Source organism: Aptenodytes forsteri, unplaced genomic scaffold (assembly GCF_000699145.1).
Source record: "Aptenodytes forsteri isolate BGI_AS27 unplaced genomic scaffold, ASM69914v1 Scaffold49, whole genome shotgun sequence".
NCBI classification, from domain to species: Eukaryota; Metazoa; Chordata; class Aves; order Sphenisciformes; family Spheniscidae; genus Aptenodytes; species Aptenodytes forsteri.
Window position 1 is genome coordinate 5,942,601 of NW_008795125.1, and position 24,164 is coordinate 5,966,764.

General features: G+C 41.0%; 1 protein-coding gene across 1 annotated transcript in view; it reads left to right on the forward strand.

Annotated features, from left to right (window-relative positions):
* Positions 1 to 24,164, forward strand: part of FER1L6 (fer-1 like family member 6) — a 94,299-nt gene that overhangs the window by 47,913 nt on the left and 22,222 nt on the right. Inside the window, exons 16-32 of the mRNA XM_009277230.2 lie at positions 403 to 493; positions 1,282 to 1,398; positions 3,053 to 3,205; positions 4,545 to 4,731; positions 5,271 to 5,395; positions 7,336 to 7,470; positions 8,028 to 8,177; positions 12,052 to 12,162; positions 13,702 to 13,863; positions 15,026 to 15,209; positions 15,410 to 15,594; positions 17,145 to 17,267; positions 17,396 to 17,435; positions 19,217 to 19,332; positions 20,466 to 20,597; positions 21,634 to 21,759; positions 22,781 to 22,908. Of these exons, the coding sequence (XP_009275505.2) occupies positions 403 to 493; positions 1,282 to 1,398; positions 3,053 to 3,205; positions 4,545 to 4,731; positions 5,271 to 5,395; positions 7,336 to 7,470; positions 8,028 to 8,177; positions 12,052 to 12,162; positions 13,702 to 13,863; positions 15,026 to 15,209; positions 15,410 to 15,594; positions 17,145 to 17,267; positions 17,396 to 17,435; positions 19,217 to 19,332; positions 20,466 to 20,597; positions 21,634 to 21,759; positions 22,781 to 22,908 (2,265 nt within the window). The remainder of the gene's footprint in view (positions 1 to 402; positions 494 to 1,281; positions 1,399 to 3,052; positions 3,206 to 4,544; positions 4,732 to 5,270; positions 5,396 to 7,335; positions 7,471 to 8,027; positions 8,178 to 12,051; positions 12,163 to 13,701; positions 13,864 to 15,025; positions 15,210 to 15,409; positions 15,595 to 17,144; positions 17,268 to 17,395; positions 17,436 to 19,216; positions 19,333 to 20,465; positions 20,598 to 21,633; positions 21,760 to 22,780; positions 22,909 to 24,164) is intronic.

Consider the following 24,164-nt stretch of genomic DNA (forward strand, 5'->3'; position numbering starts at 1 on the left):
TGGTGCTCAGTTGCTGGCTGAGGTTAAACCACAACAGTAGGATTTAATAAAGTATGTGATAGACATACTGTAAAAAAGGATGAGGTTAAGATAAAAACAAAGGAGTCCACATGCTGGGATAAATCACCCAGTGGGCTCTGTGTCAGATGCCATGATTTGGCTCAAAATAGATATAAACCCTAATTTCTAGATATTAACCCTGTTTCTGTGAAATGTGGTGAAGAGTTTTTGGATTCTACTCTTTGAATTTTATAGGTGCTCAATATTTATTTTAGAGAATTTCAGCATCTGTCTTCCGGTTCATGTACTGCAGCAGAGAGAGCACATTTCATTCCAATGTACTTTAGCAGCTCACATTTAAAAAATAACACATTTAAAGAACCTGTTATTCTTGTGTCCTAGGACCTTCATTACCATCGCTGAAAAGAAGCCCAAAGGGTTGAACTACACTGCTTTGGACAAAAAGAGACTCATGCTGTTCAAGCAAGAGCTGGTATGTGTGGTTTTTCCTTTAAGCATTGATGCAATGATGTTAACTGAAAGCACGCTGGTTGTATACATTTTAATTTCTATTTGATTTCACCATACTGGAATGCTTTGTAATTAATATGAATATAGTATCCAAGAGCATTTTTTTTAATAAACCCCACTGTGCTTATTAAAGGGTTGTAAGACACCCTGAAATAATTCAGAACATGTTGTCTTTAAATGCAAATAAGACATAATAATGAGCTGATTTTTCTTTTCCATGCATCTTAAAATAGGATGATGGTGAGTTCAGTGGAAAAACACCAAATTAACACTGCTGTTAGGCATTTAATTACTGTGGTGGGGCTGAACTTCAAGACTAGTAAAGTCTGGCATTGGATATTCTTAGACCTTGTCACCTCCTCCAGGGAACCGGTGAGAAGAAACCAAACTGGGTGGAGGCCATCTGAATGTTTATTAGCTTTATTTACTGTTTGTAGCACAGAATTTGGTCATGACTTCTGTCAGGACCAAGGCCCAATAATTCTAGGTGGTAATCACATGTCTCTTGGGACTTCCATACATGCAGTATACATACAAACAAAGAGAAAATGGGGGACATTCGCATTTTATGTTATTCAGCTCCAAAGAGTCGATCACTTTCTGTTGTGACAAAGAAGGTAATTGTTACCTTGAACCAAGTGTCTCCATCTTCTCTTTTCAACTTGAATCAAAGACTGTTTTCTCCTTCTTTGTCCAGTTCAAACTACTTGATAATGCATAAAAAATACATATTGTCTTTCCTGACTGCAGGAAGCAATGTCCAGTGATGCCAAGGGAATTGTTCAGCAACAGAAAAAGATGCCACTGGATGAAATGATGCGTGAGACTCAGAGCTTTATAGATAAAATTCAATTCTTGGCTGATGAGGTAATCCACACAGAAATTCAGATAAATTTAAGATCCAGGGCTTGACTTTGATTTTCGTAATCCCATGTGAATAATAACTCCTGGCCTGGTTATCCAAGGACTTCTCCTTCAGATATCTGGACCCAATCCTGTTTTGCATTAAATGGAGCTGTTAACAGACTGGGGTAGGAAACACTGGGCTATGTGGTATGGAGAGGATGTGGTACGGAGAGTTTTTTCTTTCTTTTTTTTTTAAATAAGGTCATCCCATATGTGCCCTGGTGGTTTGGAGACAGACTGCTTTCTGATCTGAATTCATGTCTCCACTTGTATGGACGTAGTGATTTGGACTGGTATGAGCTCTGGGGTCTCTGTACTATACTTCACTGTGCAGACACTGCTTAGACATGCTATTAAGCCTGAGAATAACAAAAGAACGGACATATCTGGTCAGGCCAAAATCCAGACTGTGGAGTGCTGTCCCTCTGAGAGCTGTCTGTGCTAGTGTCCTGGTTTCGGCAGGGATAGAGTTAATTTCCTTCCCAGTAGCTGGTACAGTGCTGTGTTTTGGATTTAGGATGAGAACAAAGTTGATAACGCACCCATGTTTTAGTTGTTGCTAGGTAATGCTTACACTAGCCAAGGACTTTTCAGTTTCCCATGCTCTACCGACTGAGAAGGCTGGAGGTGCACAAGAAGCCGTGAGGGGGCACAGCCAAACTGGCCAAAGGGACATTCCATACCATGGGACGTCATGCTCAGTACATCAACTGGGGAAAGCTGGCCGGGGGGGCCGCTGCTCGGGGACTGGCTGGGCATCGGTTGGCGGGTGGTGAGCAATTGTACTGTGCATCACTTGCTTTGTGTATTATTATATTATTATTATCATTTTATTTCAATTATTAAACTGTTCTTATCTCAACCCATGAGTTTTTCTCACTTGTGCTCTTCCAATTCTCTCCCCCATCCCACCGGGTGGGGGGAGTGAGCGAGCAGCTGTGTGGTGCTCAGTTGCCAACTGAGGTTAAACCACGACAGCTAGCAAACTAAACAAACAGGGCCATGGTTATTCCCTGGCTCAGAGAGCAAGTGCCACAGCCTGGCATGGTTTGCAGCCTACACCCAAAGTCTCTTCCTTCCCAAAACAGAGTGACCTTGCTCACAGTGCCTCCTGGGAATAGCCCAGGGCTGGTCTTTGCTTTGAACCACGCTTAGGGGGACAGGGCAAGGCGATGTCATGGAGCATCCTCACAAGCAGAATCGATGATCATATGCCAGTGCTTGAGTTTGGCCCTGGTCCTTGTTGGTTTGCTGGTATAGATGAAGTTGATAGTATTTCCATGGTAGGTACTTTCAGCTTACACAGTCTGTGGGTAAGATATTTCCTGAGACAAAGTTGTACCCAGATTTTTAGTTTTAGTTTCTCCTGAAATGATTTATAGAGTGGGTGCTCCTTAATCACTCTACAAAGCTCTTTACCTTCAGCTGTGCTTATGAATGGAGGTTTGGACTGCAAAGCACGGAGTGACAGCCTCTTTTAGTCCAGGTGCACATCTGCCACTCCACAGGAGCCGGAGGGAATCAGCTCTTGGTAGAGAGTGTTTTAACAAAAAATAATGGTGATGGCTCATAGAAAGAATTAAGTTTTAGTTCAATATTCCTGGTCATTTAACAGCCACAGAATACGGTGCCTGATGTGTTCATCTGGATGCTCAGCAGCAATAAGAGAGTTGCATATGCAAGAGTTCCAGCAAAAAACATACTCTATTCCCCAGCGAAAGAGCAGAGAGGCAAGGACTGTGGGAAGATTAAAACCCATTTCCTGAAAGTAAGTCTGGGGCACTCTGCAAACACAGGTAATGCCTGGGGAGCATTCGGTATTCAAATTTCTTCCAGGGATTGTATTTTACAGGCTCATCTTTGTAATGTACTAAAAATGTGTACACGTTTATATGTGCCATCTATTAATGTTTGCTTCTTACATTTATGCTTGTCTTTCTTTAAGTACTGTATTATTGCCAGGCTTTTGGTGTATGAGTAATTAATTCTCTCACTACTTGTTAGGCAAGTATATAGCATTGTTTATCTATAGCTGTATACATAAACAGATAGAAGAGGTACAGCCTCTTTGCTGGCAAAGGTGTCAGAATGCAGCACATGAAAGTCCAGGACGAGACGGGTAAGAGATCAGCACGCAGCAACTCAGATAGATAGCAAAGAAACTTAGGTATTCAGAGGTAATACAGCAATTATTTATGCTTGCTATTTAAAATGTGCCTAGGTTTGTGCAATATATGTCCAAAATATTGTTATGGGATTATTAATCTTGAAGGAAAGTCTTAGTGGATATGCTCCTACAAAGGCAGTGTGACCGGTAGTACCTAGCAATGGAATATTATGCAGTGTAATTGTTACTATGGCCATGAGGAAAAGTCCAAACACACAGGACAATAGTAACTTCATATAATGACTTTGTAGTGTTTTTTCAGTGGGAGCTGCTCGGAGCACTGCCATAAAGCACAGCTAAAAAGCAGATAGAAATATCTAAGCTCCTGATAGTTGCCATAGGTACTTGTTAAGAACAGTACTATTTGCCTGCGTGAACAAAAGAATACCATAATTAATTCTCCAGCCACTTCAATATCAAGAATTACCTTAGGAACAGATAATACTAAATACTGAGCTTAGCAGAGCTAGATGAAGTGGGAAGGGAGAGGAAGGAAATAATAGTATTGTTTGTCAAGACTAGTAATGTTTTATATTGGAATATGACCTGCCCAATGGAGTAATATTTTTAGTAATACATGGGACTAACTATTGGAGACCATCAAAACTGCATGAAATGGAAAGTGGGCTGAAGTCTGGGAAAAGTAGGGTATCAGCTAGCACTGATATGCTTGCACCTATTAGGTAGCCTGCACAAACCTCTGCATAGTAGGCAGTATGCCATTTACATAGACTTTCAGCCGAGCAAACTACTAATTTCTTCCCTAAGAATCACAGAAGTTCCTTGTGCTAAATGAGTCTCAGGGCCACTCACTGTGGAGAAATGCCATTTATCAGTATATCAGCTCAGTGAATGCTCCTTTATTTTACTGTGGCTTGGTAGGACTCTGCATCCAGCCATCTCTCTCTCTTGTTGGTGATGGGTGGATTTTTTTCTTCAGTTACCAGGCAAGCGCCCGCTGGGCTGGACTGTGCAGGCAAAGGTGGACATCTACCTATGGCTTGGAGCTGCCAGCTATGCCCACAGCATCATGGAGAATTTGCCTGTAGGATATGAGACTGAATTACCATTTAACACCAACTCAGGGCACAGTGTGGTGCCCTCACCTGCCTGCCTGCTGTATAAAAGTAAGGCACTGTTTCTTCTCCATATTAGCTATTAAGAGATGTGGCCCCAAAAGCTCTAATTCAGAGGGTGGCACAACCTCTGTTTAAAGTAACTGTTCTAAGATGATCATGGCTTAGCATCTTTTAATCAGAAAAGGCTGGTTTCATTGCCAAGTCATCAGTCCTGCCACTGACGCTTTGCAGATGTCAGGGAAAGAAAGGACCTGTTTGCTTGCAATTTCTGTTCCCTGTCCCATGGGTCTGTCTCCTCATAATGAGGAAGCATCCTTCAGTTCTCCTGATGAAGCTACCGTGTTGAACACCTAGTAGATAAATCAGTGATGAGAGAAAAAAACTGGCAGTTAACAACCTGGCAGTAGAGACTTACATCAGACATTGATTTTAAGTGAATACAGAAGTCTTACACAGCTTCTGAGTGTCTCAGGTGTTGAGACCTTGTCAGATCCTGGTTGGACAGCAGGTGATGAATCTTCCTTCCTACCTATGTGCTGCATCATTTCCATGAAGCTGACATTACTGTTTTCTTTGCAATGACATAGCCCCGCACCCCTTCCAGCTGAGAGCCCACATGTATCAGGCGAGGGGGCTCATTGCAGCCGACAGCACTGGACTTTCCGATCCTTTTGCAAAAGTTACTTTCACATCACACTGCCAGACCACGAAGGTAAGTTCCAAAGTTTCTTTCAGTAAGTGAAAGCACATTTTTTTTTCCAATTAAGCCATGAAAAGGAAAAATCTTGGTTTTGCAAGGAGGTACCTAGCAGGAAAAGTTAGATGCCTGCTGTTAAAAGGGCAACTCCTTACAGTCCACTGCAAGTAAGGCAAAAGTTTAGGTGTAACCCACTACTCTAACATGAATTGCAGTAGTACTAGTTTATTTTAGCTCAGATGTCAGATTGTCTGGGGCTACTGGGACTTTGTAGCAAGTGAATTACCTTTCTCTACATCTTTTTCTATATGTTTTAAGTTTGGGCTGTTGTCATTGCTTGGTATGAGGATGAACCCCCGCGGTTCTCTTTTCCTATAGTCTATGCATGCAATAATTGAGCAGAGAGTGAAGACCTTTATATGGCTTCTGTAGCCATGTGAGCCAGCATGGCTCTTTGCGATGGAATTCGGCAAAGCACACTGGTGGTTTTCGAGTGGCAAAGTTGAAATGAGCTGAAAACAGAGGTGTGAGACTTTCTGCACCACTTAAATGCTGCAAAAATATGCCCATAGGGAGTGGTCTCACATCTCCCTCAGGCATCTCCAGGGGGCAAATGGTCTCCTGTGGACATTTGATGGAGCCTCTAGAGAGAAGGGGGAACTTCTACAGAGCTCCAGCAAGAAGGGTTGAAGTATAGCCCTGGCAAATGAGCAGGAGGATGGTCCCTCACAGAACATGAAGACTGTCTTTCAGAAGTCCTGAGCCCTCTACAGCTACCCTGGAGTTAAAATGGGGCCAGGGGTTCTGAAACCCATGCCACAAGCAGAATTTGTTGGGCTAAATATGGTCTTGCTTCAGAAAAAGTATTTAACCCCCCATCCAGCCCCTCCTCCCAAAAACTCCACAGAAGACTGTTTTAATTTAATTAATTCTAAAATTCCTCTGACATCTTCTTCTCTTATGAAGCAAGTTCTGTAGCATGTGCCAAAGGGAGCGAGAAGCAAAAACCTTTCTCTGCTCTGAGTTGTAGGCGCCTGTTTGTGCTGCTTTTGGCTCAAGAATATGAACTAGTTTTTTCCTGTAATGTGATTTTAACTTTTAATAGAAGTTGATGAATGAAGCCAATGAAGTTAGTGCTTAGATGCACCAGATTCAGGACAGTAGAATTTGGCCCAGGAAAAGTAGGATTTTATAGGCACGGAAGTGTTAAGTGAATACACTGCCTGAATAAAATATTGCAGCCAATAACTTGCATGTTTTTAGAACACTGTCAGCCAAGTGCCAATAAACTGTAGTCAAGAGCCTTATTTCTATTCGAAAAAATGATAGCAGGTTATGAGTCATTTTGCAGTTGGCATATTTTTCCTCTTTAAATGTTATCTTTGTTAAATATATTTCCTGCCAAGACAGTTAAAACATTGTCTATGACGAAATGCCATAAGCATTCACATAAGCCAAATTACAACAAATTAAAAACTATTGATTTATTATGAGTGATTCATAAAAATATCTTTTTTTTTTTCCATAAAGTGTTACGTGTCATTACACTGAAGTAAAAACAAGATTGAAAAAATGTACCCTTGAGAAGTGAAAACTGGCCTTGGCTTAGGGCAAAGGCTTTATTTTAACAGCATTGGACATGCACCTGCTTTCCTAAACCAACAGCTTTCCTCTAAATTTAATACTGAGCTTTGTATACACAGACTGGTGGTCATGTATTGATATATCTGTGAGGGGTCTGTGAGGCAAACAGGGAAACGGAGAAACTGGAGATACAGGCCTCGAGGCAAAAGAATCATATTGTTCTGTCTGGGAATAGCTGCTGAAAAATGTGGTGTCTCAGACAAGGAATTGTTCAGGCTGTGGGAAAGGATGGCACCAGCAGATCAGCACATCCTGCTGAACTCCCAACAAATCAGTTCATAGCTCATTAAACATTTCCTCTCTTTCATTAGATCATTTCTCAGACATTATCCCCCACCTGGAACCAGATGCTGCTCTTCAACAGCATTGTGCTTCATGGCAACAGAAAGGAGATTGCTCAGTTCCCACCAGAGATCGTCATCGAGCTGTACGACGATGATGCAGTGGTAAACTCAAAATCCTTCTTAGTAAAAACCTGGGCTCTTATGTCTTACTGCCAGTGTGAAAGCAAAGCTGTGTCACTGAATAGGCATTAAATGGATGACCTTGCCGAATGGAGTGCAGTGTTACAGTGGTTTGCAGTTTAACATCTGAAAACAGCCCTCAGACTCACTTTATGTCCTTGCAAAGCTGTGGCCTTGTTTTTTCCCAAGTGAATCTTGCTCCCAAAGACTGGCTTACAGAAATCAGAAGCATCTTGCCCCCACCTCCCTTGCACATAACTGTAAATATTGTATCTAAGTCTGGGGAGACACAGATTTATCTCTGACCATGCAAACTCTGACACAGTCTCACTGACTGAATATAGAGCTGAGAAACTTTGGATGCTCTGAAGAGGTAGTAAGTACTCAGCTATTCCACTTTCATAGCTGCCTTGCATTTTACCTTGCTCTTTCCTTCAGGAGAAGGTTTTTTTCACAAACACTAGACTCTGCATCATCTTGGCTCCTATGACAGCTGTGAAATTCAAATGCATTTGACACCTCTATTCTCCTTTGTTTAGGGTAAGGCAGAATATATTGGGTCTACAGTGGCTGCCCCTGTGGTGAGACTTGCTGATCAAAACTATGAACCACCTAAACTTTCTTACCACCCAGTGTATTGTGGAAATCTTTCAGGAGGAGACCTTCTTGCTACATTTGAGCTTCTGGAGGTAAACTAGACTTTCTCGACTGTTACACTTTTACACCCTGGGCTCACAAAAGCAGCCGTAGCATCAAGGCCCATCACCCTCTTGAATTAATGGGAATTGCAACTGGAGCAAGATCATTCTGCTGTTGGACCTTATAGTCCCCATGCAATCTCTGCCACTGCCTCTACGCTGCCAGGAGCCACTGTCCACGCACACACCACCACCAGCCCCTCGTATGCTCTGAGTGTCATTTGCCCGTCACTTGCCCTGCCTTAAATTGGGCTCTGGCCTGAGAAACAACTGTGAAAATCCCACTGCCATTGCAATGACCTGCTCTTTGGAGTAGCACGTGGCCCTGACTTTAGCAACCTCAGAGCTCTCAATACTGCTTTCACTCTTAGGAAAAGGAAGTGGTGAATAATAAGGTTTGGATTAGGGAGACTGAGCTTTCAGATACCCCTAACCTATTAAAAGAAATGTTGCAGCTGCGAGACAAAAGGCAAATTCAGCTTACCTCTGGGGCTAGCCCGGCAGATGAGTGGGGTGTATCGTGCCTAGGATTTCAGTGACTTTCAGTGGAATTCGCAAAGCCACCAGTTAGAGGAAACTTCTCTCTGCTGAAAACCTACAGCAGCTTATTCTGAAATCTGAAATGGGAAAAATGTGGCACCCCGTGATACGTTTTACAGATATTCCCAAGATAAAACAGGCTTGTAAGCATGATGGGCTAATTATGTTCTTGGTGAAAGCCTAAGTATCACACCATGTGGAACATTTCCTCATTATGGTAGGTACCTAGGGATAAAGTCTAGTACCTTAGCCATGACTTTCCCATTTTTTGTTGAAATCCACTTGCTGGTGAACAAAGAGAGCATTGAATTTTGTTTTCCCATCTTTTGGGAAAAGGGAAGCAGCACTGCATCTGGGATATATCCAAACATACCCCTAAGACTTCTTTAGAGACTTGACAAGAACTGTAAGTAAAGACCCTGGAGTCCTTATTTTCATACTCTGTATTATTCTTCTCAGTGATAACACTCTAGAGCATCTCACATGGCAGATAATAGCAATATGGACATTAAAGAAATGTTCAGGAAAAGATATATATAAACATCTGCCAGGCTTCAAAGCACTCCCAGAGCTGATGTGCCAGTGGCTCCTTCCAACGTCAGGGGATTCCTGATGATGCTCTGTGTGAGGATGGAAACAAAAATCTCTCATCATTAATTTATTCTCATTCTGAGCCCATAACCTTTGCCGTGACATACCGTGCTCAATAACTCTGATCTGCAGGTACTGCTCAGTTCAGCTGAAGAAGTGCTGTGTAAGAAGTGAATGCTCCTTTCTCAAAATGAATGCTATTATGCTGGGTCTTGCTGGAGGGATAAAATTATTCTTACAACAAAGCATCCCGGCATTTAGAAAAATAGTAGCCTAAAAAAATACAGACTAATGAATACTAGGAGTCTTGATTTTGTTCAAAGTGCACTCAGGATTTACTGATTTTTTTTTAATCAAAAGAGCAAAATCCCCTTGTAAACACATCTTGTGGGTATTTTCCTCTACTGTCATTTGAGTGTTAGATCATTCTTCACCTCTTCTGTGCAGTTTCACTGTGGCCATGAAACAAAGTCCTTTGTGAGTTATACTAAGCTAATTTCACTGAAATTAACAGAGTTTCACTTTGTAATACAGAAACACTCTCAACTCCACTAGTGGTTGTTAGATCTTGGAAAACTGGGGACCTTGCAATATATTGGACAACTGTTCAGTTAACTGCAATACTTAAAAAGAACAAAAGTGAAGATCCAGGGAATCTTGATTTGATATCAGTCTTAGGTTTTGCAGTCCTGGAGTGAAGTTTAATAAAACTCTTTACGAGGCAGTTCTGTCCTCAAATGTGAGATCTCGCCAGCCGTCCTCTCCTAAGCCATGTCCTTGGGAATTAATCCCTTCTCACAGCTGTAAGAGGATACATAAATAGCTATATATGTTCTAGTAAAAAAAAAAAAAAGGTGCAGTTTAGCAATTACATATGTGTAAGTCACTGTATCATGCAGATTAACATATTTTTCTTGATCACCTGTCATCAGTACCCATGTCAGATAATGCAATGAAAGTGGATATCCTGAGATGTGAACTGTGTGCAGGGACATGACATCTGGTATGTGATCTGGTTCAGGTGGTCTTTGCCTCTTGTTTTATTTAAAGTACCAGTTAATCTATTATGGGGTAAATTTTTGAGACATTTAATGTTGGTTAATATAGAGTTGGAAGCTCTGAATATAATTAAAGCTAAACAGGTGGATTTCTAGACAGGCAGGTATTGTTCACAAAGTTGTGTGTTTCTGTTTGGCTTTTTAAACAGCATCACAGAGGTGGCTGATAGAAACCAGATATATTGGGGAACAACAAACCTAGACCTAGATCTCTGGCCTCAAGTTCCATGAAATCTATTGAATTAATTGCTTTGGATTTTTACTGATAAAAGGCGGTAAACATGTGTATGTGAATTATTGTTGTTAATTATGCTAATACTCACATATGCTGCAGGTGCTATGCTAGAAGATACGTTTTCCACCCATCTCCTCCTTCACCTACAAGGTACTAGGGAACACATCCTTTCTCCCTTATGCTAATTAAACTCCCACTTAACTGTACATAGCTGCAGATAACAGACAGATGGCCTAGTTAAAAGAAGCAGAAAACTTCAACTTTACATGTCCTTTAAGAGCTGTATCTCAGCTGCTTCACCTTTCAACAGTGACAAGTTAGCTTAGGAACGGTGAAGCACTCCAGAAGTTGTGTTTCTTTTTCCCAGAAGCCATACGTACAGTACGCTTTAGGTACCGTACTTCATGTGAAAGCCGAGGAGAGCTCTGTCTATAGGTTGTTAGCTCACCTGTGAAACCTGTGTTCCTACTGTTCTCTGCTATCACAGCCTGAGCTTCTGGTAGGCTTGGTGCTGGCTTCAACTGGTTTATGTAGAAATTTGCTAAATCAGGCCAGGCTTCAGACCTGCCCTGCATGGACTGAGAAGGTCATAAATACACTGTTGAAAATTAGGAAGGGATTGGGAAATGAAGCCAGGGAGCTTTCCCACAGAAGGTGACCAAACAGGCAGCAGAGCCTGGAGCATGGCAAGAGGCAAAGAGATGGTCAAGCCTCAGAGCTGTGGTGGAGCATGCTCTCCTCCCACCCACCTGGCACAAGGCCGTCATGTACGCCCAAATAAGCTCCTGAGCGTTCGGCAGGCTTATGTGCAATCACATGCAAAGAACGTAAGTGCTGCCTGCTGCAAGATTTTAGTTGTTGCACAGAGAAGACCCAGCCCTAACACTGGAGCTGCGATTTGCAAGTTCTCAAATGCTGACAGCATGCAATAATGCAGGACTGCTATTCCATAGTGGCTGAAGAGCATTATGTCTGTCTGGCAAATGTGTGGTTTAGCTCATGTGTACTGTCTGTTCACCAGCCTTTTTTAACTAACATCAGATCTAGAATTTTCTTGTGAAAATCTTCTAAGCAATTTTGCACAGGATTTTCATTAAATAGAACTACTATGCTTTCCATTTTTAGTAAATAGAATTACCATGCTTCAGTACATGCATGTCTTTAGGGCAGACTATGTCCTGCTAGGACAAAGGAAACTTTTTTTCTGAAAGGTGCATAAACCCAATCTATTGAATACTCTTCCTGCCAAGTGTTTTAGCATCACAGCAGGACAGATAGCAATCCAGGTCACATTCCTCTCACAGTACAACCTGTCTGCTCTGTAATGTGTCTTGCAAAACTGCATTAAATTGTTGTGTTCTATGTACCATTCACAGATACTTCTGATACTGGTTTTATTCTTCAAAAAAACAGCCTGAGTTATGACTGCTTAATTTTTCAGATTCCTGAGTCAGATCCAGACAGACTTCCTCCACTGGATCCACCAGATGTTGGCCAGATTTACCCAGTCCCAGCCAACATCCGACCTGTTTTAAGCAAGTACAGAGTGGAGGTGAGTTACTTGGAATATTTCTGTTTCCAAATCTCAGCTTCTTTTATTCTCTTACTGAACCGTAACAGTAAGGGATGATGGTTTTAAAATCCTGATCAATAGGAATCATGTAAAAATAGCATATGGATCCCAAAATAAATGTGGTAAGCTCAGATCAAATTGATTGTCTGAGGCTGGGAATGCAAGGCAGTGCTTCCACCTGAGGCCAGCAAAGTCTACATCTTAGTCCTGGTGTGCCAGGACAGGACTGCTCCCATGACAGAGCGTGGCTGATGGACCTGCACTGTGTGCAGCCCAGGGAATTATCTGCAGGAGATGGAGAGCTTTCCCTTGCAGCTGACCTCACTGGAGGTGAAGTTCTGCATCAGTCACCTCCCAGGCTTTTTCTGGGTCCCAAACTTCAACAAGGCAATGTCACCTGCCTGTATACAAATGTTTGCACCTTCTCTCCCCTCCTCTCTTGCACCATTTGGGCCCAAAGTCCCCTTATGTGAGAAAGCAGGGAAATGTGGCGGCTTTTCATGTTAGTGTGATGCCTGGATGCTGCCCAGCCTCACCACTCCCTGTCACTCATCCTGCAGCCTTCATACCAGCTGTTTATTTGCCCATTTTGCTGTGCCAAGTCAGACCCTGCTTGTGTAACCTGGTGGCCCTTCCCAAGAAATACTCGTTCAGGAGGCAACTCAGCTGCTAAAAAGGAAAGAACAGTTCTTAGCTCTGCTGTATCATTTAGTTAAACTCTTGTTCTCTGTACATAGGAAAGAGTTTTTGTTAGCAGGTTTTTTTACACCCAACATTGCAAGGTAAATAAGTCCATGAACTACTCTGCTAATGCTAAAGGGACAACTTAAATCCTTAAACTTAGGTGTTCCTCTAAGTATTGTGCTATGAAGGCCTTCCCACTGCCTCTGCAGTAGGATTGCTTTGTGCTGCTTTCAGCTCCAGTCTTCATTTCAGGTTCATGAGACTCATGACTTCTCTCACCAGCGGTAACGTAACCATCCCTCGCTGCCCCAGCACTCCTTTTCAGGCCCCCCCAGCATGTTCTGCATAAAGTCCCATTTGCAGACACCTATTTTACAGACCCTGCCTCCTCCTCATCCTCCAGACCAGGAGCATGGTCCTTTGAAAGAAAGCTGCTTGGAGATCTCCACCATCCATTGCAGACCTGAGGGATAGCTAAGCTGCAAACCTCTATTAATCACCTCTGCTCATATGGGTTTTGTTTGCTCCTTCAACAGCTCTGACACTTTAAACAAACCAAGGGATGGATAGTCCCCTTGCCCTGCTGAAAAGACAACTTTTGCAAATGTAATTATTGTGGCTTGCTGTTGGCAATAACTTCTTGATAACAGGTGGACATTATCAATTGCTTTAACTTCCACCATAATCCTGACGGTTATTGGATATCAGATTTAAGTTGTTTGGTTTTTTCTTGCATTCCCAAAGGGACACGACATGATGGGATCCCAGCAGTGGCTTCCTCCAGACTGAGGGGTCTCTGCAGGCTACCAATGTTTCTCTCTCTGCCCACCACAGGTCCTGTTCTGGGGTGTTCGAGAGCTGAAGAAAGTCCAGCTCCTTTCTGTAGACCGCCCCCAGGTTCTCATTGAATGTGCAGGGAAAGGAGTGAAATCCTCTGTCATCCAGAGCTACAAGAAAAATCCCAATTTCAGTGGCCTTGCAGACTGGTTTGAAGTGGTGCGTACAGCATGTTGCTCCTTGCCTGTCCATTCTCTGCTTAGGCAAGGTGTTAATTACTAATTTTCTTCCTTTCTTGTCAAATAATTTCCTCTGTGTCTTGATTAAATACTAAGGGACATCAGTTCTTATGCAAAACCTACTTATTTTAAGATGCTTTAAAAGACTTCTGCTACAACTGTATGATAAAAGAAGATGATGTTCCTCATGTTACGTCTCAAGTAGGCAAGGAAATATGTTGCAATCAGATTTTTACTGATAGGTTGGAACTTGTTGGCAGATAACAGGGATATTTTTAGTACTTTTTCCTTCTCCTTTCCCATTTTGCAGGGTAGTGCTCAGTTTCCTTTATTTTCTTTCAATTCTTTTAATTTTCCTTCATGTGTTACTGGGCTATTAAGGGGATTGATCATTTCTGGCTCATGAGCTCTGGAACTTTTCATATTGTAACACTTGCTGTTATGGACCTGAAATTTAATTATCGTCTGTTGGCTGGGTTATAAGAGATGGTACTTTCAGTGGACAAAGGTCAGCATAAAAAAAAATAAATCTCTTCTATTTGCTCTAGTTGCTAGAATCAAGTGAGAAATTGTTTATTTATAAGACAAAAGGATATCAAAACACTAACCTGGATGCTGAAGTACAGTTGTTACAGTATTTTTAGCTTCCATTGTATGTCACATGTCCAAAGAGCTGTTTTCCCTTTTGTAATTCATCCTATAAGGCATGTAACCACCCAGTGTCCACATCTCATGGTTGGATAAACTGAGGCGGATAGGGTTAAAAGCCTTCAACAAAGCGGCAGTGGCATTAAGACTCACAACTTCCAACACAGCATTCATTCCTTCTGAACGTTCCTGATTCTCCCAGTTTATTCTAACAAGAGTTGCTCGTATATGACAGCGTGGGACTCAACTCAGTAGCACAGTCTGTACGGTCCACTCTGTATTCTTAAGGACAAGGCTTTCTCCAGAATTTGCAGAAAACCGTGGACAGAACTATATTGCCTATGCTGTATGCATTTTGCATTTTGAGTATGTTAATAGCTGAGGAGGAGAAGGGAGGGAAGAGTAAAAGCCTCATTGCTGTGCACGACAAATATTCTATACATGTTCTATATTCTCTAGCAATTCTCACGCTGCTGTCTGTCCTCCTTCACTAGGAGCTGCCTGAAAATGAACTCTTGCATCCACCACTAAGCATCTGCGTGGTCGACTGGAGAGCGTTTGGGAGGAGTACTCTTGTTGGAACGCACACCATCAATTGCCTTAAGCAATTCCTATGTAAGACCCAGTTGGGTCCTCAAGCTACACCAAACAGACTAGACATTGTAGAAATTGAGAAAGGTAAATGTCCAATCCTGACCCCAAATAAAAAGACAAAGGACCTACTCAGAGGCTTAACACTAGGCACGTACTTAGAAGATATGCTTCATTGTGTTGAGTGTAGGGTCAAACCCTTAATGATATGACCATTTGGTGATCACCAAATGTGATTATAGCATTTCTGGCAAAATCTTACCTAACTTGCAAAGTTTCAATTTCAGCTTCACCTGAGTCATCCCAGGCTGCTGAGTTATCCCGAGAAGAACCATTTTTAGCTGATCACATCTGTGCCGAGGTGGAGCAGGGTAAATGTACAGTGGTAGAGCCAGACCCATATCTCGCAACACTTCCTGGCCCTGAACCAGAGCACTCTGCCCCTGAACCAGGGAAGGACAGAAAACAGAAGGTGGGTATAGCTGAAGCTGCCAGCTAACTTTCTGTTGCAGTCTTGCAGACTTTTGCCCTTCCTTATAAAATGGTAATCTCTTACTTATCTCAGGATTAGAGATTCTGGGTCCTGATGTTAACACCTACTCTATCTTGCTGGCCCTTGAGAGAACTGGTTAGCAATGCAGCTTTGACCCCACATAATTTCATTACTTCCACTAACAGATACTTCCTTCCTTTCCTTTTGTGCTAGATGGTCATCTCATGGGCAAGTACTACTGGAGTAGTAGGATTTTTGCTTTTTCTGGCCTTGAATGATCTACTTAATTGCAAAACTCTCACTGTGAATGACTGTTTCTGTGTCCCTGGCATTTAGGCAGGGACGAAAGCCCCCTTGTGTTAGATGCTGTACAAACATGGAGCAGAAAGTGTTTCCAAAAGATCTTACAGTCAAAGTATGAAACTGGTGTCAGTCTGTGGGTAGAAGAAGATAGGAAAGTACAGGAAAACAAGGCAATTCTGGTCAGCATGACGTTTACAGTACAGTATACGCTCTAGATTGTACACATTATTTTTTGTTCAGATGCACATGCTCCTCCTTTCTCTGTAGTTTCTGCCATCACAATCACTCTTTTATTAACAACAATAAAAGCGGAGGATGCACGACTGACTTTCGTTTCAGAAGCTGTTTCTGCAGCTACATAAAGCATGCTGCTTTAGCCTTTGATGTTTCAGTGGTCAGATGTTTCCAGCATCCTTCATAATTAGGAGGTCAAAGAAACTGCAGGCATGTCTTGTTCCCTAGATATACACACCAGTCTGGATCTTTCATCTGGTACAGAACAATTTTAATGTATGACAGCAAAGTATAGTAAGAAAAGAGTCCTAAAGGGAACCCCATAATTCCCACTTATCTATCTATAATTCGCAATTATCTATCTTTTCTCTGGCCTCCCCAGCCAAGCTGACAACTCTCTGTAAGGGTGTAGGATGAAACACTCTATTTAACAAGGGCCAATCTTTAGGCAAGAATGAAGTTAGTAAGATTTGCCACATGAGCAGGTGATCTTCAGGATCAGATTTTAGCTTTTTGTAAGAAGAGAACAGCTGAACTGCAGCAACTGTAGGGACTTTTTCTTCTTCCAAAAGGCAATAAAGTAATAATGGGAGTTCTTAAAATACTTGCAGACTTAAGTGGGAGAAACCAATTTGTATCTGAATGTCCGCACCCCTTAAAATATCATTACCTATTTCTCTGAGTAATTTGCCTGTTGTATGGGTTGCTCCTGTTGCAATGTCTCAAATGTTCAAAGTTTTGGCATCACCAGTAGGCAATATAGAGATAGCTTTAATAATATGATGATCATGATGAGGTGTCTTGGAATAAAAGACAGAGACACTAATTCATATTGCATTTTATTTAGCTCTTGGAGGTTGAAATTTTCTTCATATACATCTGTTCATGCCTGATGTCATGAGTCAATTATCATTATTATGATATTATTATCATGAGGTGATTAGTTTTAATCAATTCTAGAGTACAACAGTGTTTTCCCCATGCTTTGGTAGGATATGAAAAAATCCATCCGATGGTCAACAAAGAGGAGAAAAAGAACAATTGCAGATGAATCAGCTGAAAATGTTATTGACTGGTGGTCAAAATACTATGCTTCTGTGCTCAGAATGCAAAAGGTAAGTCACCCAGCATGCCCAAAACTCTCATGGATGAGCAATGTTGTAAAAGTAGATTTACTGCTGAATTATTCCTTTTCAGTATTACATTCATAATGAGTTTGTCCATCATCTTTTTCTTTTGAAAGGCAAAAGGGATTTTGTCCAGTGAGGGAAAACCTGAAGACAGTAAGTAAATTATTTGCATTTTTCTATTATTTTGTACTACTAATACTTCGCTTCTTTACTATTTTACTGTCAACAGTTAATGTCTGGTAACAGAGTACTGCCGGTATACTGGGTTCTTTCCTCTACAGCTGATCAGATGGTGGGTAAGTAAAAAATTCACAGGCAATGTTGAGTTAACATGAGTTTTCTGTCATTCAAATCTCATGCACAAAGATTTGCAAAGTCAAAGTCCTAAATGATAGAAGATGGAGATTATCCTAATCTTAGGTTACATTTGTGACAGGTTCAGAAAAAGAAGTGTCTCAATTTTGAATCCAATTCAGGATCAATGATGCAGGAACCGCTTCTGCTAGGAGACTCCGTAGTCATGTATGTTACTTCCATAGCTGAAAAGCTTTGTGTCTAGCTCAGGTTCTAGTGGAAAATTTTTTGCACAAGAACCTAAAAGAATTGGCCAGAAATAGGCTCTGTGTGTATGTATGTATATATGTCTCCATACATGTATACTCCATGGCTTAACAGGTCCTCCCACAATCAAACAGAGATCTAGAAATTTTTTTTTTTTGGACAAATGTGACTGCTTGAGCAGACTGGGAAAGAAAACAAATGTTTACTGTTTACACAGAGCTGCTATTTGGAATTAACCTATGGCATCTTCCCATGCCAGAGCTGACTGCACTTCACCAGTGATTGAGGTGATTTCTATTTTAAAGGAGGTGTTGAGATTGCTCTGGATGGAAGACACGACCTAAATGTCGGATGGTACCATTCTGGAAATAGCAGCTGATGGTGTTTCAGTGATCATCAGGGCTGCTGAGAGATGAGGCAGAGATCAGTTTCTGAGTGAAACTCACTTGTCCACATGGAGGAAATATTTAAATAGAAAATGTTCTACAAAGGTGTGATGTTCACTTACAATTAGAAATTTACTTGACATTGTGACATCCACCCACATGCTATTCAGGCAGTTGTGGCATAATGTTTTTCACAGATTTCAGATCTTGTAAATTCTCTTCTGATAGTTTTTGTTACCTATTTTCACCTATGATGATAAACATTATACATACAGGACAGCATTGATATAATATATACTTTTTTTTTTTTCCTAAATATTTAGTGATATGAAACACACATAAACTACGCAAAAAATGAAAGTAAAGTGAACACAAAATCCAGATTTCAGCCAAAGAACTGAACCATCTCAGTGCCATTTTTAAAGGCTTGCCCTCTTTTTGTTGGGAAGTCCCCTCTCAGTGTTTGGAGTCTGGCTTGAGGCTGGTCAGATACCTCCTCCCATTTCTCATACTTCTAGGCTCTCACAAGGTGAGATACATTCTATTTTGTGATACCTCTGAGCAGAGAAGGACTTGGATCACCTGATATCTGAAGTACCAGTCAGCCTAAAGAGCGGCTTCCAGTTTTAAGTAAGCCTTAAATTTTACATGAAAGCTGTTAAAATCTGTTAGTTTGCGTCTGGGAGGAGTCAGAGAGGAAGGAAAAGGGTGTTCTGGGAGATGACCAGCAGGGAAGGAGTGATACAGGACACCATCACACTTGGTCCACCAAGCTTATCATGAAGACTGTTAGCCACCAAGAGGATAAAATACCACCTCTCTGCCTGGGAGGAGCGGTGGGAAAAGAGAGGACCCTATGCTTGGCAGTAGAAGAATGAATGGAGAAGGAGCGAGGGGAACTCTCTAAAATTTAATTTGCATCCTTATCTGAAGCATTTGATGTGCTTTGCTCACTAAAACCTACATGATGTCATGAAATCTCTGCAGATAAACAGACTTCTGACCACATCTCATTGATCATAGAAGAGGAGCCAGACAAAAAGAAGAAGGATAAGACATTGAAAAGGAAACAGAAAGAAACTCCAAACCTAGCAACACTGCAGGTAAGAGAGAAGTAAGGCTGAGAGGTAAGGCTGTTAATTCACTCCCTCCCCAAAGCTTGACATCAGCAGCGGAGTTTAGCAAATGCTCCTTACATTTATTTCAGACACTTTAAAATTAATAAAACACACAAAATGATAGTGATAATGCACATCAGCACATGAGGCCCAGAGGAAACCAGGGTCTCATAGGGCAGATGTGGCCCGCTTGGCCTTAGACCTTCAATTTGCCAGTTTAGACACACCCAGAGACACTTAAGTGAAAACTCAGTTTTGCTGTTTGCCTGTAAAACACTGAATTTGGAACTTCCAAATTTCATGTTGGAAATATTACAGCCTATTAAGAATGACTTAAAAAAGAGTATGGAAAGCTTCGCTGCAATTGCTAGTGCATCCTCCCTGATGGGGAGGTAACATTCAGCTTGCACTAGATTTGGTTGTGTAACAATAGAAGGAATTCAAAGAAAACTATATAGGTTATGCAAAATGACTGGAGAGATGAAGAGGTTTGAAAAGATTAGGACTGCTTGGATTAGACTGTAGCTGAATAAAGGGGAATTTGAAACTGCTGTTTCCATTTTTTAAGAGATGGCACTAGTCTAGGCCCTTCTATTTCACACTGAATAACACTTCATAAATTACACGGGAAGAGTGTTGAAAAATACCTCGTCCTTTTAAAAATGATTTGGTCTTTTTACCTATCGTAAAGCTCTGTCCCCACAGCACTTTATTATCATTTGCTTTGCTCTCATGTTCTGACACATTAACATAACAGAATGGGTCAGTGCATCAAAGGCACATTGCAGAGAGGAAACAGAAGCAAAGAGCAGCACATCCACACTGTTTTTCACCCACACCAGTGCTTACACATGTTCATTCTGGCCCTTCTAGAGCCACTTCTACCTGCTGCATTAATGTGCTATTCCAGTAGTTGGGAAGGACTTTGATTAAGGACAAAACTGTTCCTGTTTTAAGCAGGGAATTAACTTTTTGTTCTCAAGGACTTTTGCAAAACCTTGGTTTTATTAAAATCTGTATTTTGAGTCAAAATGGATTTCTAGTCATCCTGTAATAAAAAAGTTGCTATAAATATATTCACTGCACCACAAAAAATAAGCATTGTCCTATTTTCGAAGATTTATGAAGGAGACTTGGAGAGTGAATTTAATAACTTTGAGGACTGGGTGAAAACTTTCCAGCTCTTAAGAGGAAAATCTAATGATGAAGTTCATGCTGACTCTGAAGACAGAATAATAGGAAAATTTAAGGTGAGTTTTAATGTTGATTAAATAGGTAATAATTTAGAGACTTGATGTTTTCATGCATATTTCAGGTATACCAAAGATGAAAGAAAAAGACATTGACAGTCTGTTGTAAATAGAATTATCTCTTTTATTAGATCTAGAGTCATATTTTTCCTTTCCCATTATCTGATAGATGAAAGCAGCATCCAGCTCCGGGTGTTCACTGTTGTTTTGAAACAAGGAACTACAAAAAAGTTTTAAATCACAGCAGGGGAAGAACAGATATATTATGTAGTCCAAATTCCGCTAATGCAACTGTATTACTGCATGATCAGTTACAGCACCTTGTATGTAATATTCAGTAATTTAAATGGAGGCGCTTACAGCTACTCCAGTTGGAAACAATTGCACAGCCTGATCCAGGGCACCATTAGGCAATCTGAAAACGTAGTTCAAAGCATGAATAATGTTAGTAGGATTTCAAGCGCTTTGTAGTTTAGACGAACTGATTAAACTCATTGATACCTCAATTTGCAATGCAAATTTCTGTTCAAATGACTTGCTAGTTGCTTTTAGGCAGTATGAGCTACTCAGCAGCATGAGTCAATATTGATTTATGAGTTGTATGGTGGCTGCAAAAATACAGTTGGATTCCAGTCACACTGTTGTGAAACTAACCCAGTGGAATTATCAATTTGCAAATATACAGTTAAGGGCAAAATATTATTTTTAAAATATTAATACTAAGAAAACTAGATTTAGAACACCGGCAGGTGTTACTCCTTTGAATAGTAAAATAGAGAGCTAAGAACATGCAAGTACTTCTTGCAATCACCTAGAGGTGATAATAGTACCATGTTATAGAGCAAAGACATTTTAAAAGATGATGTTTAATGCACTGAAGCCTGTGTTCCCTTTGAGTGGTACCACAAAATGTGTTGTATATATGTATGTGCTGCAGCGCAGGCTGCATGAATGATGTTTTGTTTGCATTCAAAGGGTTGTTTTTGTATTGCACTTGATCTGTTTTCGAGGGAGATAAAAGACAGTGTATTACCAGGGCTCCTTCTGCATATACCCAAGTCCTGAGGATGGCAGCTTGCTGGACAGAGGGCAGCCCCGCATCCTGCAAGGGATACCACCAAACCACTCCGTCAAAGTCCTCATCAGGGTTTATATTGTGGCAGTAAGTAGACAGATGTTCTTTTAACCTTGAAATAATTTGGAGGTTTCTTTTCAACTTAGTTTACCTCCAGTGTCTTTGCAGTGAAGCTTCTGAAACTCCTTATCCATGTGGTAGAATTTTTTTTGGTCATATTTCAGACTATCTTTCATGTTGTAGGAATAGGTGTTCAGAGTAGAAAGGGAATTGCAAATTGCAAGACTAGAGAATCACTTTACTTGTTCAAACTGAAAGGGCTAGAGACATAACTAATATCGTATGGACAACCTGTTCCAGCCACGTTATGCAACTGCAGCTAGTTTTAATCAGTAGAGTTGTTTCAAAATGACACACACTTAAACAAAACCTCAGTAAGGGGGAAATGGGAGCATATTTTTTGAGGGCTGTGAATTGCATGTAATCAAAGTGGTAGAGGTTGTGAATAAGTTATGGTGTGGAGACAGAGGCAGAAATACAGAGGACAAGATGATGAGAGAGCGCGATGTGAGAAGTAAAAGGGGTAGAAGGAGCTGGCATTTTAGAGAAACGAGAGTTGCAGATGATCTAAGAGGGGAAGAATGGCATGCAAAGAGACAATGGCAAACAAAACAAGAGAAGAATAGAAAGAGATTGCTTTATTTCCTGATTATAAAGACTTCCAAGCCATCTTGTAAATACAGTCTGAAGAATTGTTTTGCACTGTTCAAGGATCTGGACCAATATTTTTGGGAAACGTTTCCTGAATCCTACATGCACTTGTGCAGCCAGCTTCTTTCTCAGTGTTGCCTCTCCTGCTCATCTCTTTTTCCATCTTAGTGGTGGGACAGCACTTACATCTGCTCCACCTTTGCAAACTCTCTTATCCTCCAGATCATCTTTTCCCAGTAGCCTGCAAAGCTAAATGCCAAATTTTATATTACATGAGGCAAGCAAAGCACCTGCACTTCCAGAACACCCAGGGCTGGGCAGGAAACCCACGGTCCTGTGTTATGACCATGCTGCATTTAAGCAAGCTGCTTGAGGACACAGTCTTTCTTCCTAACAGGCATTTAACCTCAGCCCAGCTGATCCAGATGGCAAGTCAGATCCCTACATTGTTCTGAGACTGGGCAACACAGAAATTAAAGACAGAGAAAACTACATCCCCAAGCAGCTAAACCCAGTGTTTGGAAGGTCAGTGATGGCTTATTTTCTTATTCAGGGGGTGGTTTCTGCTTTATCACTTGCTGCCACTATTGCTGTTACTATTACAAAGTGTTTGTTATATGCTGATTTCTGCCTGTTTGGATGTTTTGTAATTCTACTGGTTAAAATACTGAGAATTGGTGTCATTCTGTATGATTATAAAATATTTCATTTTCATGCCAGTCAAAACACATCACGGAATGCAATCTGTGAGAGGTTTTGCAAAATGATACATAAGAGGAAATGAGGCAACAAATGATGTTGTCTGTGCAAAATAATGTAATTGTTAAGTTTAAAGTGAAATAAATATTAGCACAGTAAAGTGTGATTTCATAATCTTTGTTGCTATTTCAGGTCGAATAGAGTGCCAAATAAATCTCATCATTTTAGGACTAGAACAAAAAAACTTGTTTTTTGAACCCACACAGCCTTCTGAATGGGGGAGCCAGGGGCAAACTGTCAGTAAACAACAACTTTGTATTATCAATGTTTTATACTTATTTATATTGTTAATTCTAGCAGCTGTGATTTTTTGCCAGTAATTTTCCCTGTTTTAAAAAGGTTGAAAATGTTTTGAATTGGGATGGAGTTATTCTGTAAGAACATTAAGACAGAGAAACTATACTATGCTGGACTGAAAGCCCCCTAGGCCAGGGTCCTGTCTGCAAAACCGGAGACTTAAAGAAAAAAGTGTAAGGAGAAAAGACAAGAACAGAGCGGTCCCTCCATAGCATGCCATCTCAATTTCTGTGATTTAAGCTCTTCCTTAGTAGAGGTTGCAACTGAACCATTATTGTGATAAACCGTAAAGCACAGCCATTATATATGCATATAGATGGAGCGGGAAATTGCTGCTATTTTTGTTTTAGACAAGGTTAGGAATGGGCTGTTCATTTGGATAGTCATAGAATCATAGAATCACAGAATCATTTAGGTTGGAAAGGACCTTTAAGATCATGAAGTCCAACTGTTAACCTAGCACTGCTAAGTCCAACACTAAACCATGTCCCTAAGCACCACATCTACACGTCTTTTAAATACTTCCAGGGATGGGGACTCCACCACTTCCCTGCGCAGACTGCTCCAATGCTTGACAACCATTTTGGTGAAGAAATTTTTCCTAATATCCAATCTAAACCTCCCCTGGCACAACTTGAGGCCATTTTCTCCTGTCCTATTACTTGTTACTTGGGAGAAGAAACCGACGCCCACCTCGCTACAACCTCCTTTCAGGTAGTTGTAGA